The sequence below is a fragment of the Accipiter gentilis genome, chromosome 5 (genome assembly GCF_929443795.1).
Source record: "Accipiter gentilis chromosome 5, bAccGen1.1, whole genome shotgun sequence".
Taxonomy (NCBI): domain Eukaryota; kingdom Metazoa; phylum Chordata; class Aves; order Accipitriformes; family Accipitridae; genus Astur; species Astur gentilis.
Window position 1 is genome coordinate 45,401,947 of NC_064884.1, and position 20,432 is coordinate 45,422,378.

Consider the following 20,432-nt stretch of genomic DNA (forward strand, 5'->3'; position numbering starts at 1 on the left):
TCCTCTTGAAAATAAGCCCCTGTTTTCGCACAGTCCTCTTATGCCAGGACTTTTCTATTCCCCCACTGGGTAGAAAGCACAGACAACCTGACAGGGACCAGTCCAGGCTGAAAACATCATTTAAGTGTATTTTGCCACTGCCACCTGCATATTGCAGAAACACATAAGACACTGGTCCTGCCCTTCCCCAGGTCAGAGGCAGCATGAATGGCACATGCCCATCAGCCTCACAAAAGGCTCAGACAAGCACCAGACTCGGAAGCTCTCAGTGGAGCTCAGAGGATTTAAAACCAAGACACATTTCAGACAAACCAACTGACATCTTCACAAGGCAACAGCAGGGGCACTAAGAAAGAGATGCTTCACATTTCTCTGCTGGTTTCACCATATTCTAAGAACAAAGGAGCCATTTCCCAAGCAAGGCGAACAGCACGGTGTTTCTCGAGGTTGCCCCAGCGAGGAGAGGCAAGGCAGCACATTGCCCGGCATGTCAAAACAGTGCGATCCCAGCCAGAGCCATAGAGGGAAAGGCAGCCAGATGCCACTGAAGGAAGGACCAGGGCTTGGGGCAACAGCAGAAGGTGATGAAGACCCTCATTTCTCCCAGGCTGCAACCGCCACCCTCCTCTTCCATTTGCCCAGCAGCCAGAGGAACAGCAAGCTCAGCTCCGCTGTTTCTCCAGCTCCCCAGCTAGCAGCTCTCCCCTTCCCCCCCGCAGGAGTGGCCGAGCCCTTCATCCTCAGTCAGCAGAATTCATTTTTGCCTACACTGCTGAGAAGTCTACAGCCACCCCAGCCTTACAGGGCTGGAAAAATACCACCTCCCCTCTGTCTGTTAACCTTTCATTTCCTGGTTACTTGAATTCTTGAGCAACACCAGTCAGTACGATTCTGGGTTTATCTTTAGTTGATAATTTGTCTTCCTCACCAAAGCCAATTCCTTTTTCAATAAAAGACACATCAATATTCTGTGTCATTCAGGGACAGCTGTTAGAACGAATGGGCCAGGCATAATTTTGTTTCAAAACCTGACTGTAGCCTCAAAGTGGCAATTACCATTAGTAAATTGATGGGAAAATGCAATTTGTTTACTAACAAGATCCAGATGATGGAGTGTGTGTCTACTCTCTAGGATTCTTTACAACAGGAATTTGCTCAGGAAAATAAAAATACTTTGTTCCTCTCAAAGGCTTTCAGTCAGGCATCTTAAAGTACTTTGTGAGCATTAGTTAAACTTTATAATACACTGGGAAAGTAGGTAAAAGACACATAGCAAAAATCACTTTAGCCTGGAGACAAACCCACATCTGCAGCAAAACTTTGTTGCTGCTTAACACAGTACAGCAACTGGGCAACCGTTTGAGAAAAAACCCACTGTTTTCCATGAATTAGAGCATGATTAATCACCATCCAAGCTAATAACCCCCCCCCCTGCAATGCTATGGAAGCACGACTCTTGTAGTCAATAATTTCTACCAGCATTCTGGGGACACCAGCATGCTTTAAGAAGGAAAAAAAAAAAAAAGCAGCCCCTAGTGACAGTGACTCCACCTCTTCCCAAAGAAAGTACTTTGAAGCCTGCTGGAAAGGACTCCCGCGTCCTGACGGAGTTGCAGCACAACACCATGTCACAGGCAGAGGAATCAGTCAGTGCTACCCTGCTGCCCCACCAACACAGACCAGCCTGTCACCCACCGCATCAGCACGGCCTCAGGACCACTGGAAAGCATCTGTCCTCCCAGTTCACTTGCAGGTAGGCAGAGCTACCACTTCCCTTGGTTCAGACAAGAGCTGAGGAATGGAAAGGTTAAACAACCTACCCATGGCCACACGAGTCAGCAGTAGAGCAGGCAGCTGAGCCCCATTTTCCTCGCTGAACTACCCAGGAAAACCTTTTCTCTCCATGCCCCAAGAAGGAAAAGGGCTCCTGGAATCTCTATTTTAACAGGAGGTCCCAAGATAAGAAGGTTCAGAGCCACCAGCCTCGATCATTAACATGGGCTATCATCACCATCACCATATGCTGCACTCTCCAGAGGTCAATTAGAGCCACAGCAGATAGCAAGTGTTGGAAAGGACAAATACATGCTGTTTACCCTGTGCCAGTACCAATTTATAGGACTTCAACGTTTGATATGTGGCAGATGCTGCTCTGGCTAGAATTAACATGGCAACACCAAAAACAACACTGCAGAGAAGGGAGAAGCGTGCTGCAAATCCCAATTTTGCTATTTCACTTGAATACTAAATAGCTGTGTTTTGTGCTGGCTGGCACCACTCCTTAAGGTCCTAGGAGATCGGCTGGTGCTTCAGCCAGTAATCGGAGCCTCGGGAGCACAGGAGGCTGCCTCGGGCAAGATCCACACAGCCAACAGAAGAGATCTACCCATTTTCACAAAAATGGGATTTGTTTATACCTACCCCCTGCCCCTGCCAACATCCACAGAGCCCTAGAGATCGTTTCCAGTTGATGAACTGACGCCTAGGGAAGCATCACCGCAGCCCGTACAAACCCAACTGTTCATTGAACGAACAGATACAAGAGTCACCTCTCCAACAACCCCTGAACTCACTGGGATCCCACTGCCTTGTATAATCAGCACCTTACAACCGTTTCTATGGTTTCCAGAGCATCACACAACACTGCCGTGTTCATCTCGCTGTTCAGTGTGAGATGGCTTCCCCCTTCCAGAACCATCACAACTTTCCCTCCGCTGCTGGTGAGCTCCCATGCACACACGTCCAGCCAGGACGTGGAGAACGTGCGTGGAGCAACACGCACGTAACCAATACTGAGGCTGTATCTCCTCTTCCAATGCCATGACAACAGCAGTCACAAGCAAAGCTTCCCCAGGAACCATCTCCACGTTTGCTGAATTTTACAGTGCCTTACAGAAAACTCAGAAATCAAGGGCGAGCCTCTGTGACTCCACTTTCTTCTCCTATCTGCACAAGTTCTCCCCTCCACAGTTTTCTAGTTCAAAATTTAGCTGTCAGACTAATACCACCCACGTTTGGCCCTGCTTACACCAGCCACAGCCCCACCCTGATCCTGATTCACTTGGTTTCAACGCTGGCTGGGGACCACCAGGACAGCCAAGACCCAGCTCGCTATTTAAACACATATGCTCAGAACTGGTGTTCCAGAAACCAGTTACTGTTCTTGGTGTGCTAACATCATTGCTCCTGATCCTCTCCAGACCCATCACTGCCTGTATTCACACCAGCTGCTAACAAGCTTGTTTAAATACAAGGCAGGGCCAAACTGTTGCCAGACTCAGTTAATGGACCCAAGGGAATTTCTTCAGTCAACAGAAATGGTGGATTGCATAAAATGGTTGTTTGTTTGATTTGTCCATGAAAAAGTTCATCTCAAATGCAAGTATTTTTGACAGAATCTTCCTGGCACAGCCTCCTGGTTTGTGCTGATAGCAGTTTTCCTCCCCTCCTACTGCAGGGCTCCACAAATACAGCCAAGAGATTCATCCCTCCTTCTAAAACCGTGGTCCAGAAGCCAAACATTAAACACCTCTCCCCAAAATTTCTAGCAAAGTCCAAAGGTACTCCTGAAAATATTCCTCAACTGTCCAGACCCATCTGCTGGAAGCACATAAGGGATTACACTTCCCATATAACCAGGGCACCAACATCATCTCCCAAACACAGACCAGGATGAGCAGCTGCTCGCGTGTTGAGCAAACAAAGCCACCTCAGCTCGCAGCCTGCTCTGCAGCATGGCTACACCAGCCACCAACCCTCTTAGGCACTCATGAGGCTCACCCAAATGCAGACTGAGATCAGTGGCAGAGAGGTGGAGGAAAATCAACTAGCAAGAATTTGTTGGGAAATCCTGGATGCCTGTCTGAGGGCGAGGAGGTCACAGCTGAAATTTTCTAACCCCCTTCCCAGCCCCACAGGATACTGCCCTCCTTTCTAGCAGCAATTTCTTCATAATGTGCATCTGATATAATCTCATTACTAGCTTAGTGCTCATGCAGAACTGTCAGCTTGCTTGCCTTCCTCCCTTTGCCTAAATATTTCACAGCCAAGTGCTCCAAAAGTTACATTGTCCTGATCCAGTGCCTAAAAAAGTTGCCAGATTCCTAGTACCCAGACAGCTACAAAAAAAAAAAAAAAAAAAAAAAAAAAAAAAGCTAACTGCCACCAAGCAACAACTGTCCCTAAGAGGCCACAAATGAAACTCAGAAGAATCCCACCAATTTCCATTTCTTCAGGGCTCCTAATAGCACCAGTGATCAAAGCCTGATTAAATTCATTATCCTGTTTCCTGGGCAAGGCTCTGAGCAGCAAGCACTTGAAACATCCTTTGACTCAGAAAGACAGCGCTGTGTTGAACTACATTTGGAAGCTTTCACTCCATTGTCAGGCAAGCTAGAAATACAATTCTGATTTTTTTCTTTGGTGTGCTATTTGTTTCTGCAAAAACTAAGCCTAAATCCCTTTCACTCTCTAGGAAACATCCACTAATCTACTGGAGAAATAGGTGTCTCTGAGCCTTAAAAGCATATTAATTTAGGAAGGGATCAGGTTTCTGAATTATTTGACCACCTGAATATTCTCCTAGAACAGCATCCACTACCCACATCCAAGAGAGCGCAGCGGTAAATCAATCCTCCTTTCTAGCACGAGATTTGTGCCTGCCATCACAGACGAGGGAGAATTTTCCAGAGAAAAACATAAAGATAGTCTTAGGAACCTCCAAAGGAGATAGATTAAAGAGCTGAGCAATCACAGACATTTCCAAGGAACCCTCCCTCCTAAGACCTGTGCCAACCACTACCCAGAGAAACTGAGGCTGAGTCCAGGAGACATACGTGGCCTGAGTTCTGGTAGCTGAAGCCTAAAGTCAGAGGGAGACAAGGTTGGACAGATGGGGCCAAAAGACTCTTTTGTATTTTGGGATGGAGATGAGAGACACATGTAATTGTCCTCATACAGCCAGCTGAGGAACAGGATTGTCACTGTGCACATGCGAGTCCCCTCACCGTAACGGGGACATAGGGACTGCCCTGAGGAAGAAAGCCAGGGGTTGTGACAGGGGACAGTGCTGTGGGTGTCAAATGAGTGTCCTCAGGACCTCCAGTGCCAGAGAGGAGATATGCCAGGACAACAGCACCCTACACAAAGGGACACAAACCACAACAGCATCGCTCCCCCTCCCCAGTCCCGGGGGGAAAAAAAAAAACCAAACCCCAAAAGTGTGTTGGGGAAGAGGTGTTGGAAAAGGTGTCGGGGAAGAGGACACAGGCAGACGGGTGGGTGCGAGGGGGCAGGCACGCTCTGGCAAAGAGACCTGTCTAGCAGCAGAGAAGCCTAACGCCAGCCCAAGCATGAGGACGGCGATGTCTGGGAAAGAAACCCTGACCCAGTGTTGAAAGGGGGGGGACCCAAACTGTCCGGAGATGGGGATGCTGTGGGGAAGGAGCCCCAAACCCAGGAGAAAGGCACCACCAGGGACAGAGGCGGGAAGGAGCAGACCCCACGGAGACCCTCCTCACAGGGTGGGCATCCACCAGGCCAGGAGAATGAGCCTGACCCAGGGGTGCCCTAAGAGTGGGAATCCAGGGAAAAGACCCGGATTAGGGATCGGATGCTAGGGGGAGGGAAAGCTACGATTTAGGGGGAAAGTGGGTGTGGGGGACAGAGCCCGGATCCCCGGTCAGAGTGGGGCGGGAAAAGGCCCCGTCTGAGGGACAGAGGGGGAAGGGCCCGATCCGGGGAGGGGGGCGAGGGCGTTCGCTGAGGGAAAAGACCCCGACTGAGGGGGACGAGGGCCCCGTCCCGAGGGGCTGGGGAGGGCCCGGACCCGGGGGAGGATGGCCGCGGCTGAGGGGGCGGGAAGGGCCCCGCTGCGGGCCGCGCTCACCGTGTGGTTGGCCCCCCACATGAGGACGCTGAGCAGCGGCTCCGAGGCCCGGAACAGCTTCACCTTCTGGCAGACGAAGTGTTTCTTCTTGGTCTTGGTTTTGCTGGCGCTGAGGGCCGAACCCAACGCCGCCCCGACGCCCCCCGCCGACGAACCCCCCGCGCAGTTCGAGGCCATGGCGGACCCCGACCGGCGGCGGCACCGGGAGCCGGACCGAACCCCCCCCCCCCCCTCCCCCGGGCTCCCCCCTACCAGCGCCTCCGCATGGTTCCGCCCGGCCCGGCACACGCCCCCCCTTTCCCAATGGTACCGCCCTCCCCTGTCAGCCCCTGTCCGTTGGTCCGGGCCGGCCCGTTAGCTTCCCCCCCCTCGCCGCTGCCGCAGTGGTTCCGTCCCCGCCTCCCCCTGCCCCCCCCCCTCCCGCCCCCGCGGTGGTTCGCTCCACCGCTGAGGAGGAGCCGCCACGGCCGGCCGAGCTCGCTCCGGCCCCGCTCTGAGGAGGCGCCAAGATGGCGGAGGTCTGAGGAGGTGGGGAGCGGCAGGTGCCATGTCCTCAGCGAGGAGGGGGAGCCGCGGATGCTAAGGAGTGGGAGCGCGGCGCCGGCCGCTGGCTCGCTCCGACTCAAGCTGCGGCAGGAACGGGAAAGAACCGCTGCGCGGTTTGGGCTGAGAGAGGGAACGACGGAAAAGGTTGGACAGAAGAAGAGGGAGAGGGGAAAGAAGGCGTCCTTCCCTCCTCCTCTTCCCGGAGATGGTCTCGCCCAGTTGGCGTGACGTTCCCGCCCCCGCCACGCCCCGCTCTGAACGAGCCAATAAGCAGCGAGGCGCCTGGAATTATGAATGGGCTGCTAGACACGTCACTGGCCGCCGTTTAAAGGGCGAGGAGAGGGGCCGGGGCTGGAGCCCCCCCGGGTCCCGGCGGCAGCGGGGCCGGGTCCTGCGGCGAGTCCGGATAAACCCGCGAAGGGACCGCTACTGCCAGCTACGGGCCCCCGGGCCCCCACAAAACCTTCCCTCTGACAGGGAAGTTTGCCCTTGCCCCCCCCCCCCCCCCCCAAAAAGCCACAAAGAACATTTTAAACTGACAGTAAAGTTTCTTAATGTTAAAAAAAAAAAAAATAATCTACACTGCTGTACATATACACATTACTTACATTACAAAATCCCAGAGAAATATTTGCTGTATCAGCTATGCTCTGCTGACTTTTCCTTTCCCTTCGGAGCAGCTTCCTTTGGCTGAGACACCATTCAAATCTGTGAGCAACCAAATAACGGGCTACAGAGATTTTGCTGACTTGTCTAACACCACCCTCCAAACCCACACCTGCTGACAGTATCGAACAGGATTTTGTCTGTTACTCATGTAGCTTTATCAAATTCCATGAAACTAACTCACATGTGAATTTGTTCAGCTCCGATTTTTAAGGAGTAACAAAAATAGGTCTTTTGCTCCACCATATAAAGAGCTCGGACAACCTGCCCAATGTAGAAAGCAGTTACCACCTGGCATAATTTGGTAATAACAATATACAAAAATGACGCCAGTCAAGGTGGAGAGAGAAGGAAGAGATCTGGCAATCCATTAAAAATAGAATACAAAGGCTCACGAGTTCTCCAGCAAAGGTTTGCTTGCAAGGTCATACTCATTACAAATGTGTTCACAATGCCAGAAGTCCAGAACACGCTGTGGGCTGCAGCACAGAAATCCAGTGCCTCTTTGGGAGATGGTAACTGTTCCTGTAGAGAGCAGCGAGTCTGTGCTGGAGGCCTCTCACCTTTGAGAATAAGCGTCCATTCAACTTCTGCACAGGAGCAGAGGAAGAACAAGTTTCATCTCTGCATAAAGTTTTTTTCCAAGGCAGCAGGAGTCCTCTGAAGGGAGTGGATATTGCGTTTCACCCGATCTTCTAGGGTGGAAGTAGATGCACTCTCTAGTTTTAAGCGACTGCAGAAAATTGAACCAAAGAAAGATATTAGAATCTCTTTCCAAACATTACACCATTTCTAACAGGTTTCACCACCCTCAAGTCATCTACCTGAATGAATCTAACAGAGAAAACAGCAAATTATTTCCTATTAAAGTCTGCACTGAAAGAACTGAACACCTTTTAGTTTGGCTTGTAACAGATTCAATGCCTTATTTAAGGTCAGTGCTCAGAAATAAATTTTCAGTAGCTCTCAAGTCTCATACATCTTCCAAATATAACTAACTGTTAATTACAAATGCATCCGTCACAGGGGACTTGGTTGCTTTCTGTGAAGCAAAGGAGGAAAAAGCAATGTGTTCCTGAACTGAGGGCAGCAGTCCTCTGGGAGCCCAAATGCCAGAGCTCATGCTGTAATGACTACAATAGCTACAGGAGAGAGAAGGGATCCTTGTGACCACTCACTTTCTTTTACTACTTCAGATCACACTGCTGTGCCTTTCTGAATAATCTCCTCGTGCCCATCTCCCTCTTCAAACAACATGCTAATAAACACAGTTTGTTAGCTCAACCAGTTGCTTCTGCACAGGGAAACACACAAAATTCTCTCTCCACAAGAGTTTCCTCGTGGAGAAAATCTATCATGAGTTTAAGCCACCATTGTGTGATCCCAGCTCTAGGCAGCTTCAGGAATTAAGTATACATTCTCCTCTGATTAATTTATAGAGCCTGAAGAATACTATGCTGCAGCAACTCCAAAATACATAACACTGCCATGGGATCTTTCTTACATACCACTGCACTTTCTGGAAGGCTTTGCGCCACTCCAATTTCCTTTGCCTGCCATGTGCACAAGAGACAGTAAGTTACCACCTGTGTTTAGAAATGGTCTCATTTCTTGTTAGGCACAGGTTTCAGTCCCACAAGCTCTTGCACACAGACTTCCAGTGGACTTGCAGGCCTAAAACTGTTGCAAGCTCCTAAAACCAGAGAACTTTAATATCTGCATGTAAAACACTACTAGACATATCTACAGCTTCACAAAAAATATCTGATTACTGATTTCTGAGTCTGACCAAGGCCATCATAGAAATAATTATCTTTTGGGTTAAGAACAGAATTTGGAAACAGTAGATCTCACTAGTTCTACTGTAAAACACAGCAGAGAGGGATCTTGTACCATCGTCTGAAACATCTCAAAACGTTGAGGCCATCACTCGCTTCTCAGAAGCTGTGGCCTATATTTCCCTTGAATAAAAAAGCAGATAATAAAAGACACTCACTTGAAGAACTTTCCATCTCGGGAGTCAAGTTTCTCCAGTTCTCGCTCCAGCTCCTCCTCCTTTCGGTGTTTCCTGAGGTTGTTTGCTCTCTCTTCTTCCCGCCACTTGGCATTTTCCATCATTTCCTGGCGTTTACGCTCTAGTTCCTCTGGAGAGATCCTTCTGTTCGTGTAGAAAACACCACTGCTGTGAATCAATAGCATGCTGGGCCCACCCCCCTCTTGCTTTCCATTCTTTAAGATGATTTACAACCCCCAAAATCAGGGGTGTTTAACGCATTTTTTTCTTTGGCAGCCAATCAGCAAAGCTTGTAAGTACATGTCTAAATGTTCTGCTTTACCACGCCCCTAGCAAGAGTCTGTTTTCTCCCTCTTTTCAGCCTTCTTGTTTTTAATTGACTGGTAAGATGATGCTGTCAAGGTCATATTTTCCTGATGACAGTGAAACAGAATGCTTCTAATTAACAGTCCGTGGGACAAAGAGCGACTTCACATTACTGCCTTGCACAGTGATGCAAGACGCATGGAGAACCAGCAACCACGTGAATTGGTTTGGGAAGCTGTCCAAGGTGTTAGCTAACAATCAAGCTCAACAGCATCAAACCCAGCACTCTAGGACTCTCTGTCTGACTTTCTGGATATTCGATCCAATCTATTTTAGTTAACAGAATAAAATTTGGTTCACAGATTACACCCAGCTGTTTCACAGTCACCTGGGCAACTTCCATCCAAAAGCACAGGGGCAAGATCTTGCTTACCTTGTGTAACCTGGAGTATGCTGCCGTCGATAGCTCTTTTTAGGGGAAGGGCTTCTAGCTCTCCCTTTCTCATCCCGACTGCTGTGTCTGTAACCCAGAAGTACCCTCATTTTAGTACAGATTAACATAGATTATCACACCTCTAAATTTTCCCCAGATTTTTTGTATACATTCTGAAACCAAGACATCTCACATAACTGCAGGACTGTTACCTGTCCACTTTGAAAAGAAATTCTAATGACTCCTAATATACTATAAATTTCTACCTATTTTTACTCAGTTTTAATTATTTAATCAGCAAACAATAAATACCCAGTACCTGATTTTATCAGCATTTAGTAAAGATAAATCAACAATTATGAATAACTTTTAAAGAGAAACAGTAGCCCAAATAAAACAATACCTAAAGGACGTACCTAGAAAGAGGGTGTCCCAAGTGAAGAGTGCAATTGCAGATAGCATGTTGCCTCCACAGCCTAACCTGTATGCTTCTGCACTCTTGCACAGCTGCACAGCTCCTGCCTTTACACCCACAACTAAGAAATAATGGGGCCAGAACACTAAAGTGGTAGGACACTGAATAAGAAGGATTTTGATTCTAGAGAACTCCCCCACCAGCAGCCCTAGGTTTACATTATCCAGATTAGCCACACTCACTGTTTACTGTGTCTAGAAGGAGATCTTGACTCCCTGCATCCAAATTGTTCTGAATTCTTCTTGCTAGAGCGTCTCTGAGGAGAGCGGGACTGGCTCCTGGACCTGGAGTGATCCCGGTGCCTGTGGGGGGCCCTCTCCTGGCCGGCAGCTGGAGAGCTCCGAGACCTATGGCTCTGGTCAGAGTCTCTACCCTGGAATTCAAAAGTGTCTTTCAGGAGAGACGCGTTGTAGGAGCACAACAACAATGTAAGTCCACAGAGGAGACCTCGGACAAGGCTAAGTGCAGGAAGGAGTGTACACTGTGGTCTGTGTTCACTTATCTCACCTCCTAGGTTCTTATTAACACCTGTGTCTAAAAAGATTATTTCTGTATGATGTTCAGTAAACTAAACGGCCAAGATAGTCAAGCAGAGTATTTGAACAGATGGGTAACACAGTTAAGAGAAACTAAATAAAGCTTAATATGAATTCAGAGCAGACAAAAGTCCTACCAGGATCTGAACAACTTTAGTTTCAATGCTTAGATGGCTCCAAATGGAGTATGAACATTATTGTATCATGTTCCCTTCATAATCCTCTTCTAGCTTGTGAAACAGTCTTGCAACAAACTGCCAAAACTGTTGCTCTTCTCTAACTCAGGGCACTTGCTACTGAGAGAGCTGTGTGAAACACACGTACTTACTTGTAAACCATATCCTGGGACTTTGGAAGGAGCAGGTTTCCAGGAGGAACTGTTCATCCTCTTCTGAGTCCTAAAGAGAAAACAGAATAGTACTTTTGAACAGATGAAATTCAAGAATACAATTTATTTTTAACATTAAAATGCCGTAAAAATAATTTAATGATGCAAAGACAATCAAGTAACATAGAAACATTTAGGCAAATTAAGAGCATTAATTAGAAAGATAAAACTCAGACAGGATTAGAAAAAGACACGAAAAACAAACAATAAACCAGGAAACATGGTATTTTTACTACAAAACCTCAAAACATACTTATTTTTGCTTCGCTCCTCATCACTGCTGTCACTTGCACTGCTAGAACTGCGATGTCGATGTTTCTTGTGCTTCTTCTTCTTCTCTTTCTTCTTCTTTTTCTCTTTTTTGTCTAAACTGTTTTGTAGCTATAAAGCAAGACACCATTTCATTAGTAATAATTATTGTCTTTACATTTGGTGAGTCAGTATCACAAGGCAAAGTAACAGAGTTCTGTGGAAAGGCCCCTGAACAAAACCTAAACCATTTAACAAGGTTCTCTCTCAAAACTAAAGAGCTTAATGAAGTCTTCCCTAGTGTCAGTTTGGTATTAGTGCATGTCAAATTCTATGTCTGCAATCACTCTGTAGTACTAAATCAACAATTAATCACTAGATAAAAAAAAAATAAATAAAAAAAAAAATTGCACACAAGCACACCAGAAGAGCAAGAAGAGTAAAATAACACTGAACTTGAAAGGAAGAGAAATTAATTCCTGCTGAGAGACTGATACAGAACCTTGTTTATAGAAAGCTGAATTTATTCTGTTTTTCTGTGAAAGAGTCAGGAATCAGAACTCGGCTCCTTATCCTAAACAATACTAATTTTGACCTGTGATCCTCGCCTTAGTTAAGTGTACTCTCTGCTTTGAGTCTGTAAAGGACCACTGAGATACACCTACCAATTCTTTGATCCTCTTCATTTTAACTGGATTATTCAAAACTTCTCTCTTCTTTTCCTCCTCCCTCTTTCTAAAGCAGAAAAAAAAAAGTATTTTCAAAGAACTGAAAATATCACATTCTCATGAAGGATACCAATCAAATGCAAGCTCTAAAGGCATATAAAGCACGAAAACAGGCAAGTTTTGTACATTCAGCAAAACAGATCCAGCTAAAGAGAAGTCTGCCTTTTTCTTCTCCACTTAAGAGTGCAACTAGTAGGGTTAACAAATATTTGTTCCATTACCATCAATCTTCCTACAATGCTAATAAATGCCTGAACTCTCAGAGCAGACCAGATATATTCACACACACATAAAAGGGTAAGCTAAACTGGTAGAGACAAATCAATGTGGAATAACAATCTTTGCATTTATATCTATTGACCAATTTACAGCTAGCTGATCTATGAGATGATCATCAGCTGATTCAGATGACAAAATCTCAAATTTGAAATCAAGTCAGCAAAATTATCCAAAAGCAGCAAACTGGCTCAAATACATGATTTGACCTTATGTTGCCATGTCTAGACCACACAAGCAAAATCCTATCAGTCACATAAGTGGCTAGCGACCTCTCTGTGTCCAGAACTGCCACCTACAGCCCAGAGCTCTCAGGCAGATGTAGTTTTGAGGAACAGACACAACAGCAGTCTTGACAACATAAATAAAACAGCTCTTGGCAAATTGCTAATATTGATGCTTTGCCTCATCTACTGCTTTCAGCTCCACATTTAGTACCTTATCATGAAAAGCGGATCCTCACGGATTTTGTTTGCCATGTCTAGGACAGAATTAGCACCCGTCTTGGCAAAAATGGAGCCTGGGAGAAGTCCTGTCTCATTGGAACAGCCTGCATCCTTGTCTTCTGTCTTCTCAAAGACATATTTGTCCACTGGGCGACCCATAAGATATTCTTCTCTGTTCACCATGCCTCCGGGACCCTGGTACATCCACTCCAACTTCTCTTCTCTTTTCCTATTGCAAACAAGAACATCTTATTTTCCTTCTGATGGTTCTAAAGTTACATTTTAAGGCACTGGCTTATGAAGGTAAGTGGAAACTTTTTATCATCAGAGACATTAAACCCATGGCTCTCTCAGGGGCACTCTGCACCAACTCATCAGACAGTGCTTGCCCCCAGACAAATGGCCAGCGCTAGTTACCACCAGTCTGGGGGGCACAAGCACCAACTCACCTGACAGTGCCCATGTCTTCTGCGTATCGCTGCATCTCCTCACGTGCTCGCTCCTCCTGCAGCTCCCGCTGCAGCTCCTCGATCTTTTTCCGCTCGGCTTCATGCTTCTGCTCGGCTTTCCACACCTTCTCCACATTGCGCAGGGTCTGCGGGTGCCAGCTCTTCTTCAGGTTCTGCAGGAGAAGGCGGGAGGGGCACACACCGGACCGGGACCGTTAACAACCGGCCACCTTCCCTCGCCGGTGGCCACGGGGAAGGGCCCGCTCAGAGCCGCGCTGCCCGCAGCCTTCCGACCCCCGGGTCCAGCCCCCAAGAACGCGACACGCTCGCTCCCACCCCCACCGAGACCCGCTGCCACCGAGACCCGCTGCCACCGAGACCCACTGCCACGGGCGGCGAACGGCCGCAGGCCCCGGCGAGCCCGCGCCTCCCGGGCCCCTGGCCCGCCTGCCAGCGAGCCCGAGCCCAGGCCGGTACCCGCAGCCCCGGGGGAGACCCTCGGCCTCCCTCCGCCCCGCTCGGCTCCCCCCAGACCGGGACCGGGACCGGGCCGCTCCTCACCAGGTCGCCTCCCCCCATGGCGGCGGCCGGCCGAACGCTTCCCCCGCGGCTACCGGGCCTCTACCGGCGTCATCACCACGCGTCGACGACGGCGCCTGCTCCGCGCGGCGCGCGTCATAAGCGTCACTTCCGCCGCCGCGCTGAGGGGACGCCGACAAGATGGCGGGCCAAGCCGGCGCAGCGGAGCAGGGTACGGCCGGCCCCGGGGCGCTTCCCGTTCGGTAGGGAAAAAAACCACCTACCCAGAACTAAACCCCAACAGGAGTAAAGCCCAAAAGCACTAGCGTGAGCTCGCCGGGTAAAGGAGCCGTCGGACGGCGTGGAGTTCGCGGGGCTCCGCTGCTGTCCCTGCGGGTGCGGTAACCCAAGCGCCGCCGGCGCCGTACGGAGCCGGCCTGCGGGTGGTTTCCTCTCGGCCATCAGCCGGCGGCAGCCGAAGCGCCACTTGAGGTGTCCCCGAGCGAAAGGTGTCCCCTGCGGTGCCGAGTGGCGTTGCTAAAGAGGGCGGTGGGTTGCGGGGGTTGAACCGGTGACGTGCCGGTCCCTGCGGGTGGTTTCCCCTCCGCCATCAGCCGGCGCCAGCCGAAGGGCCACTTGGGGTGTCCCCGAGCGAAAGGTGTCCCCTGCGGTGTCCAGTGGCGTTGCTAAAGAGAGCGGTGGGTTGCGGGGGTTGAACCGGTGACCTGCCGGTCCCCAGCCCGGCGCGCTGCCCCTGAGCCATCTCCTCCCGCCAAACGCCCGCCCGACAGCCCCGCGCCGGGGGCGCGGCTCAGGGGTAGAGCGCCCGACTGCGGCTCCGGAGGTTGAGGGTTCGAGCCCCGCGGCGGGCGGCAGCCAGATACCTCGGCTACGCAACCACACACCGATTTACACATGACAGCCCCAGCTCTCTTCAGAAGGCATTACGGCACAGATCCCCACTTCTACAAAGGCAGTATTCTACACAGTTGATTACTGTTCAAAGTAATGGCAATTACTCAAACAGGAAAAACTAGGCCAGTAGCACCTCTGCTCAGACTACCTGCAGTATTCAGGAGAAGAGAGGGGAAAATGTCAGAAGGTAAGGCCTGGGAGGGTAAGAAAGGCTCTCCATAGTCTGTCTATGAGGAGATTCTGGAAGAAGAAAGGGTGAAAAATGCAGCTAAAGAGGAGCCACCTGACCCAGGGACCCCTTCATCTGCAGACAAACGCTCTACCACTGAGCTATACCCCCTCGGCACAGCCCCTTCACAAGGACATTTTTAAAACATTCACAGAGACAAGTTTTTACATCCACTCGTTAGATTCCTTTACTTGACAGCCCCCTGTGCCTCATACTGTGCCTGCCAAAGGCTGATTCTCTGCAGTAACTCTGTGTACAACAACAGAGGCAATTACACACAGACAGTGACTTCTTACTCTGCACAGTGCACAACCCCTGCAGTTTCCTAACGCTCAGGGCCACAGTACCTCCAACGCTGAAGCTCAGAAACCAACGTTCAATGCACAACACGAGCTTACAAGATCCCAGAAGAGCTCTCCATCTTCTTTCTGTGAGAAATCCTAGCAAAAGGGAGGTGGAAGGAGAGGAAAAGAGGGGGCACCTGGAGTTGAACCAGGGACCTCTTGATCTGCAGTCAAATGCTCTACCACTGAGCTATACCCCCAGCCTGCACACCTGTCAGCTCACCAACAAAACAACATTTGAACTATGTTCTTCCCCAATCTCTGACCTCTCTCTTCCATAGGAATCAAAGCCTGCTGCAGAAATCACAAGACTCAAACGCGACAGCACCAAACGCATTCAGTCACTGTGCTCAGGCACAGCAGACAGACACTACCTCTGTACTTCATTTACCAGGTGACCTTGGCCCAGTTCCTCTCCAGCTGTCTCTGTTTCCTATCCCAGTTGCACTCTGTTCTCTTTCAGTAGACTGTAACTTGACACAGCAACTGCCTGAAGAGTCTTTGACTGTAAGGTGAAAAAAGGCTTATTAGGAGAGGAAGCCGAGCTGAACTTATCAGTTGGCCTTCCAGTGAGCAAACAGCCCAACACCCCAAGAGAAAAACAGGTTCTGAGGGGGCACCCGGAGTTGAACCGGGGACCTCTTGATCTGCAGTCAAATGCTCTACCACTGAGCTATACCCCCTTGGCGCAGCACCTTCACAAGGACATTTCAAAAACATTCACAGAGAAAGACAAGTTTTTATGTCCACTGGCTAGACTCCTTTACTTGGCAGCCCCCTTTGCACCTTACTCTGCCTGCCAAAGGCTGTACAGGGACTTAAATCATGAGAAATACCTTTACTACAGAGAAGCAACAACAGAAGGGAGTCCACGCAGACAGCGAGTTCTTACACAGTGCACAACCCTTGCACTTTACCAAGTCAGGGCCTCTGTACCGTGCATAACGGAGCTCAGAAACCAACCTGCACTCGTACAGCACAAGCTCACAAGATCCCAGAAGAGCTCTCCATTTTCTTTCTGTGAGAAATCTTGGCAAAAGGGAGGTGGAAGAAGAGGAAAAGAGGGGGCACCTGGAGTTGAACCAGGGACCTCTTGATCTGCAGTCAAATGCTCTACCACTGAGCTATACCCCCTGGATTAATGCTCATATGAGAAGCAATATAAAATGTAATACTTAGCTCAGGTTTTACCGGCACTGGTTAGATTGTGCTATATGACAGCACCCTCTTTTGTGTGCTAATGTACAAGCAGAACTGTGCACAGAAAGGCACTGCCGACAACCTGGAGGCAAACACACACAGACGGGGACTAATTACACACACAAACTAGATACCCTGCAGTTTCCTCACTGATCAACTAGTAGTAGGGCCAAGCAATGAACATTGTGTCTTTGCTTCGTCACCGAGACAGATATTGATTTTAACAGGAAGTGTTTAGTCAGTGCTCAGTATCTTGTGCATCGAGGTTTAGAGACCTGCATTCTGTCTGCAGCACAAGCACAGCGGATCTAAAACTGAGGAATGCTCCTCATTTTTTTCCTGGAAAAAGCACAACCCAGAGGGGGCACCCGGAGTTGAACCGGGGACCTCTTGATCTGCAGTCAAATGCTCTACCACTGAGCTATACCCCCTTGGCGCAGCACCTTCACAAGGACATTTCAAAAACATTCACAGAGAAAGACAAGTTTTTATGTCCACTGGCTAGACTCCTTTACTTGGCAGCCCCCTTTGCACCTTACTCTGCCTGCCAAAGGCTGTACAAGGACTTAAATCATGAGAAATACCTTTACTACAGAGAAGCAACCACAGAAGCATGTCCACGCAGACAGCGAGTTCTTACACAGTGCACAACCCTTGCACTTTACCAAGTCAGGGCCTCCGCACCGTGCATAACGGAGCTCAGAAACCAACCTGCACTCGTACAGCACAAGCTCACGAGATCCCAGAAGAGCTCTCCATTTTCTTTCTGTGAGAAATCTTGGCAAAAGGGAGGTGGAAGGAGAGGAAAAGAGGGGGCACCTGGAGTTGAACCAGGGACCTCTTGATCTGCAGTCAAATGCTCTACCACTGAGCTATACCCCCTGCTGCTGCACACCTGCCCAGCACAAATCTGCCTCTTCATTACTATCGCAGCAAAGCTCTGCAAATTCATCCCACGAAAGAAGGCAGCTTCTCATGAAGTACTCATCTCTTTCCTCACAAACACCCCACTGACAGTCCTCCTCTCTTGTGGCAATCTGCTGCTTTACCTCCGGCCAGCACCCCGTCAAACAGAGGATGCAGCCTGCCGACAGTTTATGGGAAAAGCATGGAAATAAAGAGCTCCAAAGCAACCTTTTCTGGATCAAAAAGAGGGAAAAGGGAGGGGGCACCCGGATTTGAACCGGGGACCTCTTGATCTGCAGTCAAATGCTCTGCCCCTGAGCTATACCCCCACCTGTGCAGCACTGCCAGGTACGGCTCCTTCTGGGCAGCGACGAGGCAGCTCTGCTGCATTCCACTGCCTGTGCTCACTGCACCTGCAGCGACACCTCTCACACACAACAGACCTCACATTACCCCTCGGCTCACCTTCAACCCCACCCCAGGTCTCTCACCACATTCACAGTCAGGCTCCTGCTGCCCAAGCTCAGGAATTCCCACTTATTTTTCTCCAAAACATCCCATCACAGAGAAGGAAAAAAAGAGAACGCTTTGAAACACTGGCTTCAAAACACTGCTGAAGGCCCTGGGCTGCACTTTGGTCTCAGGGTGTGCCCTGCCATTCCAGAGCACACCAGCCTTGCAGAGGAATCACCTGCCACAACATCTCCCACCCTGCCCACAGCCTCTCTGTCTTCCCCAACTGGCTGCCCAGAAGCAGGGGATACCCAAAAAGAAACACCCAGAGCATTTCATCCAGCTCTTGTGCCATGCCCTGCCTTGGAAAAAGTCTTCACAAATCAAAAATCCAGCACAAGCTGTTACAATAGATCAAGGGAGAACACCTTTATTTTAGTGGTGGTTCCTTACTCATCAGCAGGTCTCTGCATCTCTCCCCAGGTCTGAGGAACTGCTCCTTTAGTGGACTGGAAAGATGGTCACCGCTCAGAAAGACATTGACTTCAGCCATAGGTTTGGAGTGCTGCGGTGACATCCAGAGCACCCGCTGTACCTTTCCGGGGGTTCCAGCTCTGCTCAGAAGAAGCCACGATTGCTTGTCTGCTCCGGGGAACGGTCTGTAGAAAAGAGAGCTGCCCTCAGTCCATGTGAGTCCTTCTCCAAGTTTCCCCTCCCCAGCTGCTGCCAGTGCACAGCTCCTGATTATCCAGTGGGAACATCTGAGGAACAATTTTTAGGCCACAATATTTTGCAGATTTGTGTTGGTTAGGCTAAACATCTGCTGAAAAACATCCAGATTCATTTTTATATGACTACTTCTCAAGCAAAGCTTTTGACTCCAGACAACCCCACTTAAGCTGCAAGAAGTACAAGTACCCGCACCTCCCAAGCCCCTGTTCAGGTACCTGTGTTCCACCTCACAGCTACAGAATGCATCCATTCTCCAGCCTCCCTGCACGTCCGACCACAGTGCTGCAAGAAGAAAGGAAGAACAAAAATCGAGGACTGAAACAGCCTTCACTAACAGGGCTAGAAGTCATGCAGGAGCTGGAGGAATAGGGCTTATTTTTGAGGAGAGGCAGATTTTTGTGACCCATTACAAAACGTTGAATTCTAAAGCAATTTGCAACGGGGCTGTACAGAGAAATAAGCCTGAAAGCTGGTTCTTTATCACTTGAGTGCCCAGCAGTGCAGATCTTGCTTCCCTATGAGCATCTGCAGCAGCAGCAGAAGAGAAGGGAAAGAAGATGTGGAAACAGGAATCATTAAATCTTGCAGGAGAACTACATGTTACAATCCCTAGTACATCCAGCCCATCTTCTCTTGTCCTGTTGCAAACAACGGCATTTTATTTTCCATCACAGACTTCTAAATTTACAGTTTCAGGCACTAGCCTAGCAAGGTGAGAAACATCCAACACACATTTTCATACAAATGGATGCATTTTAACATCAGAGACGTTCTACTCTTAACCCCTGGCAGGAGAATTTTATTTTTTTAACGTGAAGTCACACCTACAGAAAATCACAGCCAATATTTAACTTAAAGAAACAGAACTAAATTACAAGCCTCTCCGAAACATCACTGCATAAACGGTACTATGCGACCAACCAGCTAATGACAGTTTACAGTCCCTTAATAGCAGAGGCATTACAGTTACAAACAAAGCCTCAAGCAAGTTTAAAGAAAGCTTCCCTACGCACAACCTACTCTGACACAACAAAGCAACAATGCTGCGAAGACAACGACCTACCTCGGTAGCACCGGCAGCCCCCGCATACCCTCACCGGATGGTGCCCGCACCCTCAGCGTCTCGCTCCCGCTGCAGCTCCTCGATCTTTTTCCGCTCGGCTTCATGCTTCTGCTCGGCTTTCCACACCTTCTCCACATTGCGCAGGGTCTGCGGGTGCCAGCTCTTCTTCAGGTTCTGCAGGAGAAGGCGGGAGGGGCACACACCGGACCGGGACCGTTAACAACCGGCCACCTTCCCTCGCCGGTGGCCACGGGGAAGGGCCCGCTCAGAGCCGCGCTGCCCGCAGCCTTCCGACCCCCGGGTCCAGCCCCCAAGAACGCGACACGCTCGCTCCCACCCCCACCGAGACCCGCTGCCACCGAGACCCACTGCCACGGGCGGCGAACGGCCGCAGGCCCCGGCGAGCCCGCGCCTCCCGGGCCCCTGGCCCGCCTGCCAGCGAGCCCGAGCCCAGGCCGGTACCCGCAGCCCCGGGGGAGACCCTCGGCCTCCCTCCGCCCCGCTCGGCTCCCCCCAGACCGGGACCGGGACCGGGCCGCTCCTCACCAGGTCGCCTCCCCCCATGGCGGCGGCCGGCCGAACGCTTCCCCCGCGGCTACCGGGCCTCTACCGGCGTCATCACCACGCGTCGACGACGGCGCCTGCTCCGCGCGGCGCGCGTCATAAGCGTCA

General features: G+C 49.9%; 2 protein-coding genes and 6 non-coding genes across 22 annotated transcripts in view; all 8 read right to left on the reverse strand.

Annotated features, from left to right (window-relative positions):
• PIP4K2B (phosphatidylinositol-5-phosphate 4-kinase type 2 beta) overlaps positions 1-7,737 on the reverse strand; it is a 26,683-nt gene extending 18,946 nt beyond the window's left edge. For 13 of the 14 annotated variants that reach the window (XR_007505925.1, XR_007505921.1, XR_007505918.1 and 10 more), the window contains exon 1: positions 5,888-6,100. Coding sequence is in view for 3 of the 14 variants with exons in the window: in XM_049799384.1 (XP_049655341.1) it covers positions 5,888-6,064 (177 nt within the window). In the remaining 11 variants the exon portion in view is untranslated. Of the gene's footprint in view, positions 1-5,887; positions 6,101-7,041; positions 7,142-7,662 lie in introns of those variants that run through there. The other variant, XM_049799383.1, reaches the window with a different exon arrangement.
• Positions 7,711-20,424, reverse strand: CWC25 (CWC25 spliceosome associated protein homolog). 2 transcript variants are annotated; one of them, XM_049799386.1, is made up of 10 exons: positions 20,307-20,424; positions 13,400-13,572; positions 12,943-13,179; positions 12,166-12,235; positions 11,505-11,632; positions 11,192-11,261; positions 10,510-10,700; positions 9,853-9,939; positions 9,096-9,257; positions 7,711-7,832 (listed from the first exon to the last, which is right to left on the reverse strand). In XM_049799386.1, the coding sequence occupies exons 1-10, from the start codon at positions 20,322-20,324 to the stop codon at positions 7,718-7,720; spliced, it is 1,251 nt and encodes a 416-aa protein (XP_049655343.1). In that variant the 5' UTR covers positions 20,325-20,424; the 3' UTR covers positions 7,711-7,717. The 2 variants fall into 2 exon arrangements, with proteins under 2 accessions (XP_049655343.1, XP_049655342.1); XM_049799385.1 differs by lacking the exon at positions 20,307-20,424 and adding an exon at positions 13,961-14,050.
• TRNAC-GCA (transfer RNA cysteine (anticodon GCA)) lies at positions 15,535-15,606 on the reverse strand. The gene has a single exon. It is a non-coding gene; the product is annotated as a tRNA-Cys (tRNA).
• On the reverse strand, positions 16,018-16,089 carry TRNAC-GCA (transfer RNA cysteine (anticodon GCA)). The gene has a single exon. It is a non-coding gene; the product is annotated as a tRNA-Cys (tRNA).
• Positions 16,469-16,540, reverse strand: TRNAC-GCA (transfer RNA cysteine (anticodon GCA)). Its single transcript has one exon. It is a non-coding gene; the product is annotated as a tRNA-Cys (tRNA).
• On the reverse strand, positions 16,966-17,037 carry TRNAC-GCA (transfer RNA cysteine (anticodon GCA)). Its single transcript has one exon. It is a non-coding gene; the product is annotated as a tRNA-Cys (tRNA).
• TRNAC-GCA (transfer RNA cysteine (anticodon GCA)) lies at positions 17,417-17,488 on the reverse strand. Its single transcript has one exon. It is a non-coding gene; the product is annotated as a tRNA-Cys (tRNA).
• On the reverse strand, positions 17,770-17,841 carry TRNAC-GCA (transfer RNA cysteine (anticodon GCA)). The gene has a single exon. It is a non-coding gene; the product is annotated as a tRNA-Cys (tRNA).
• Positions 20,425-20,432: the final 8 nt, after the last annotated feature.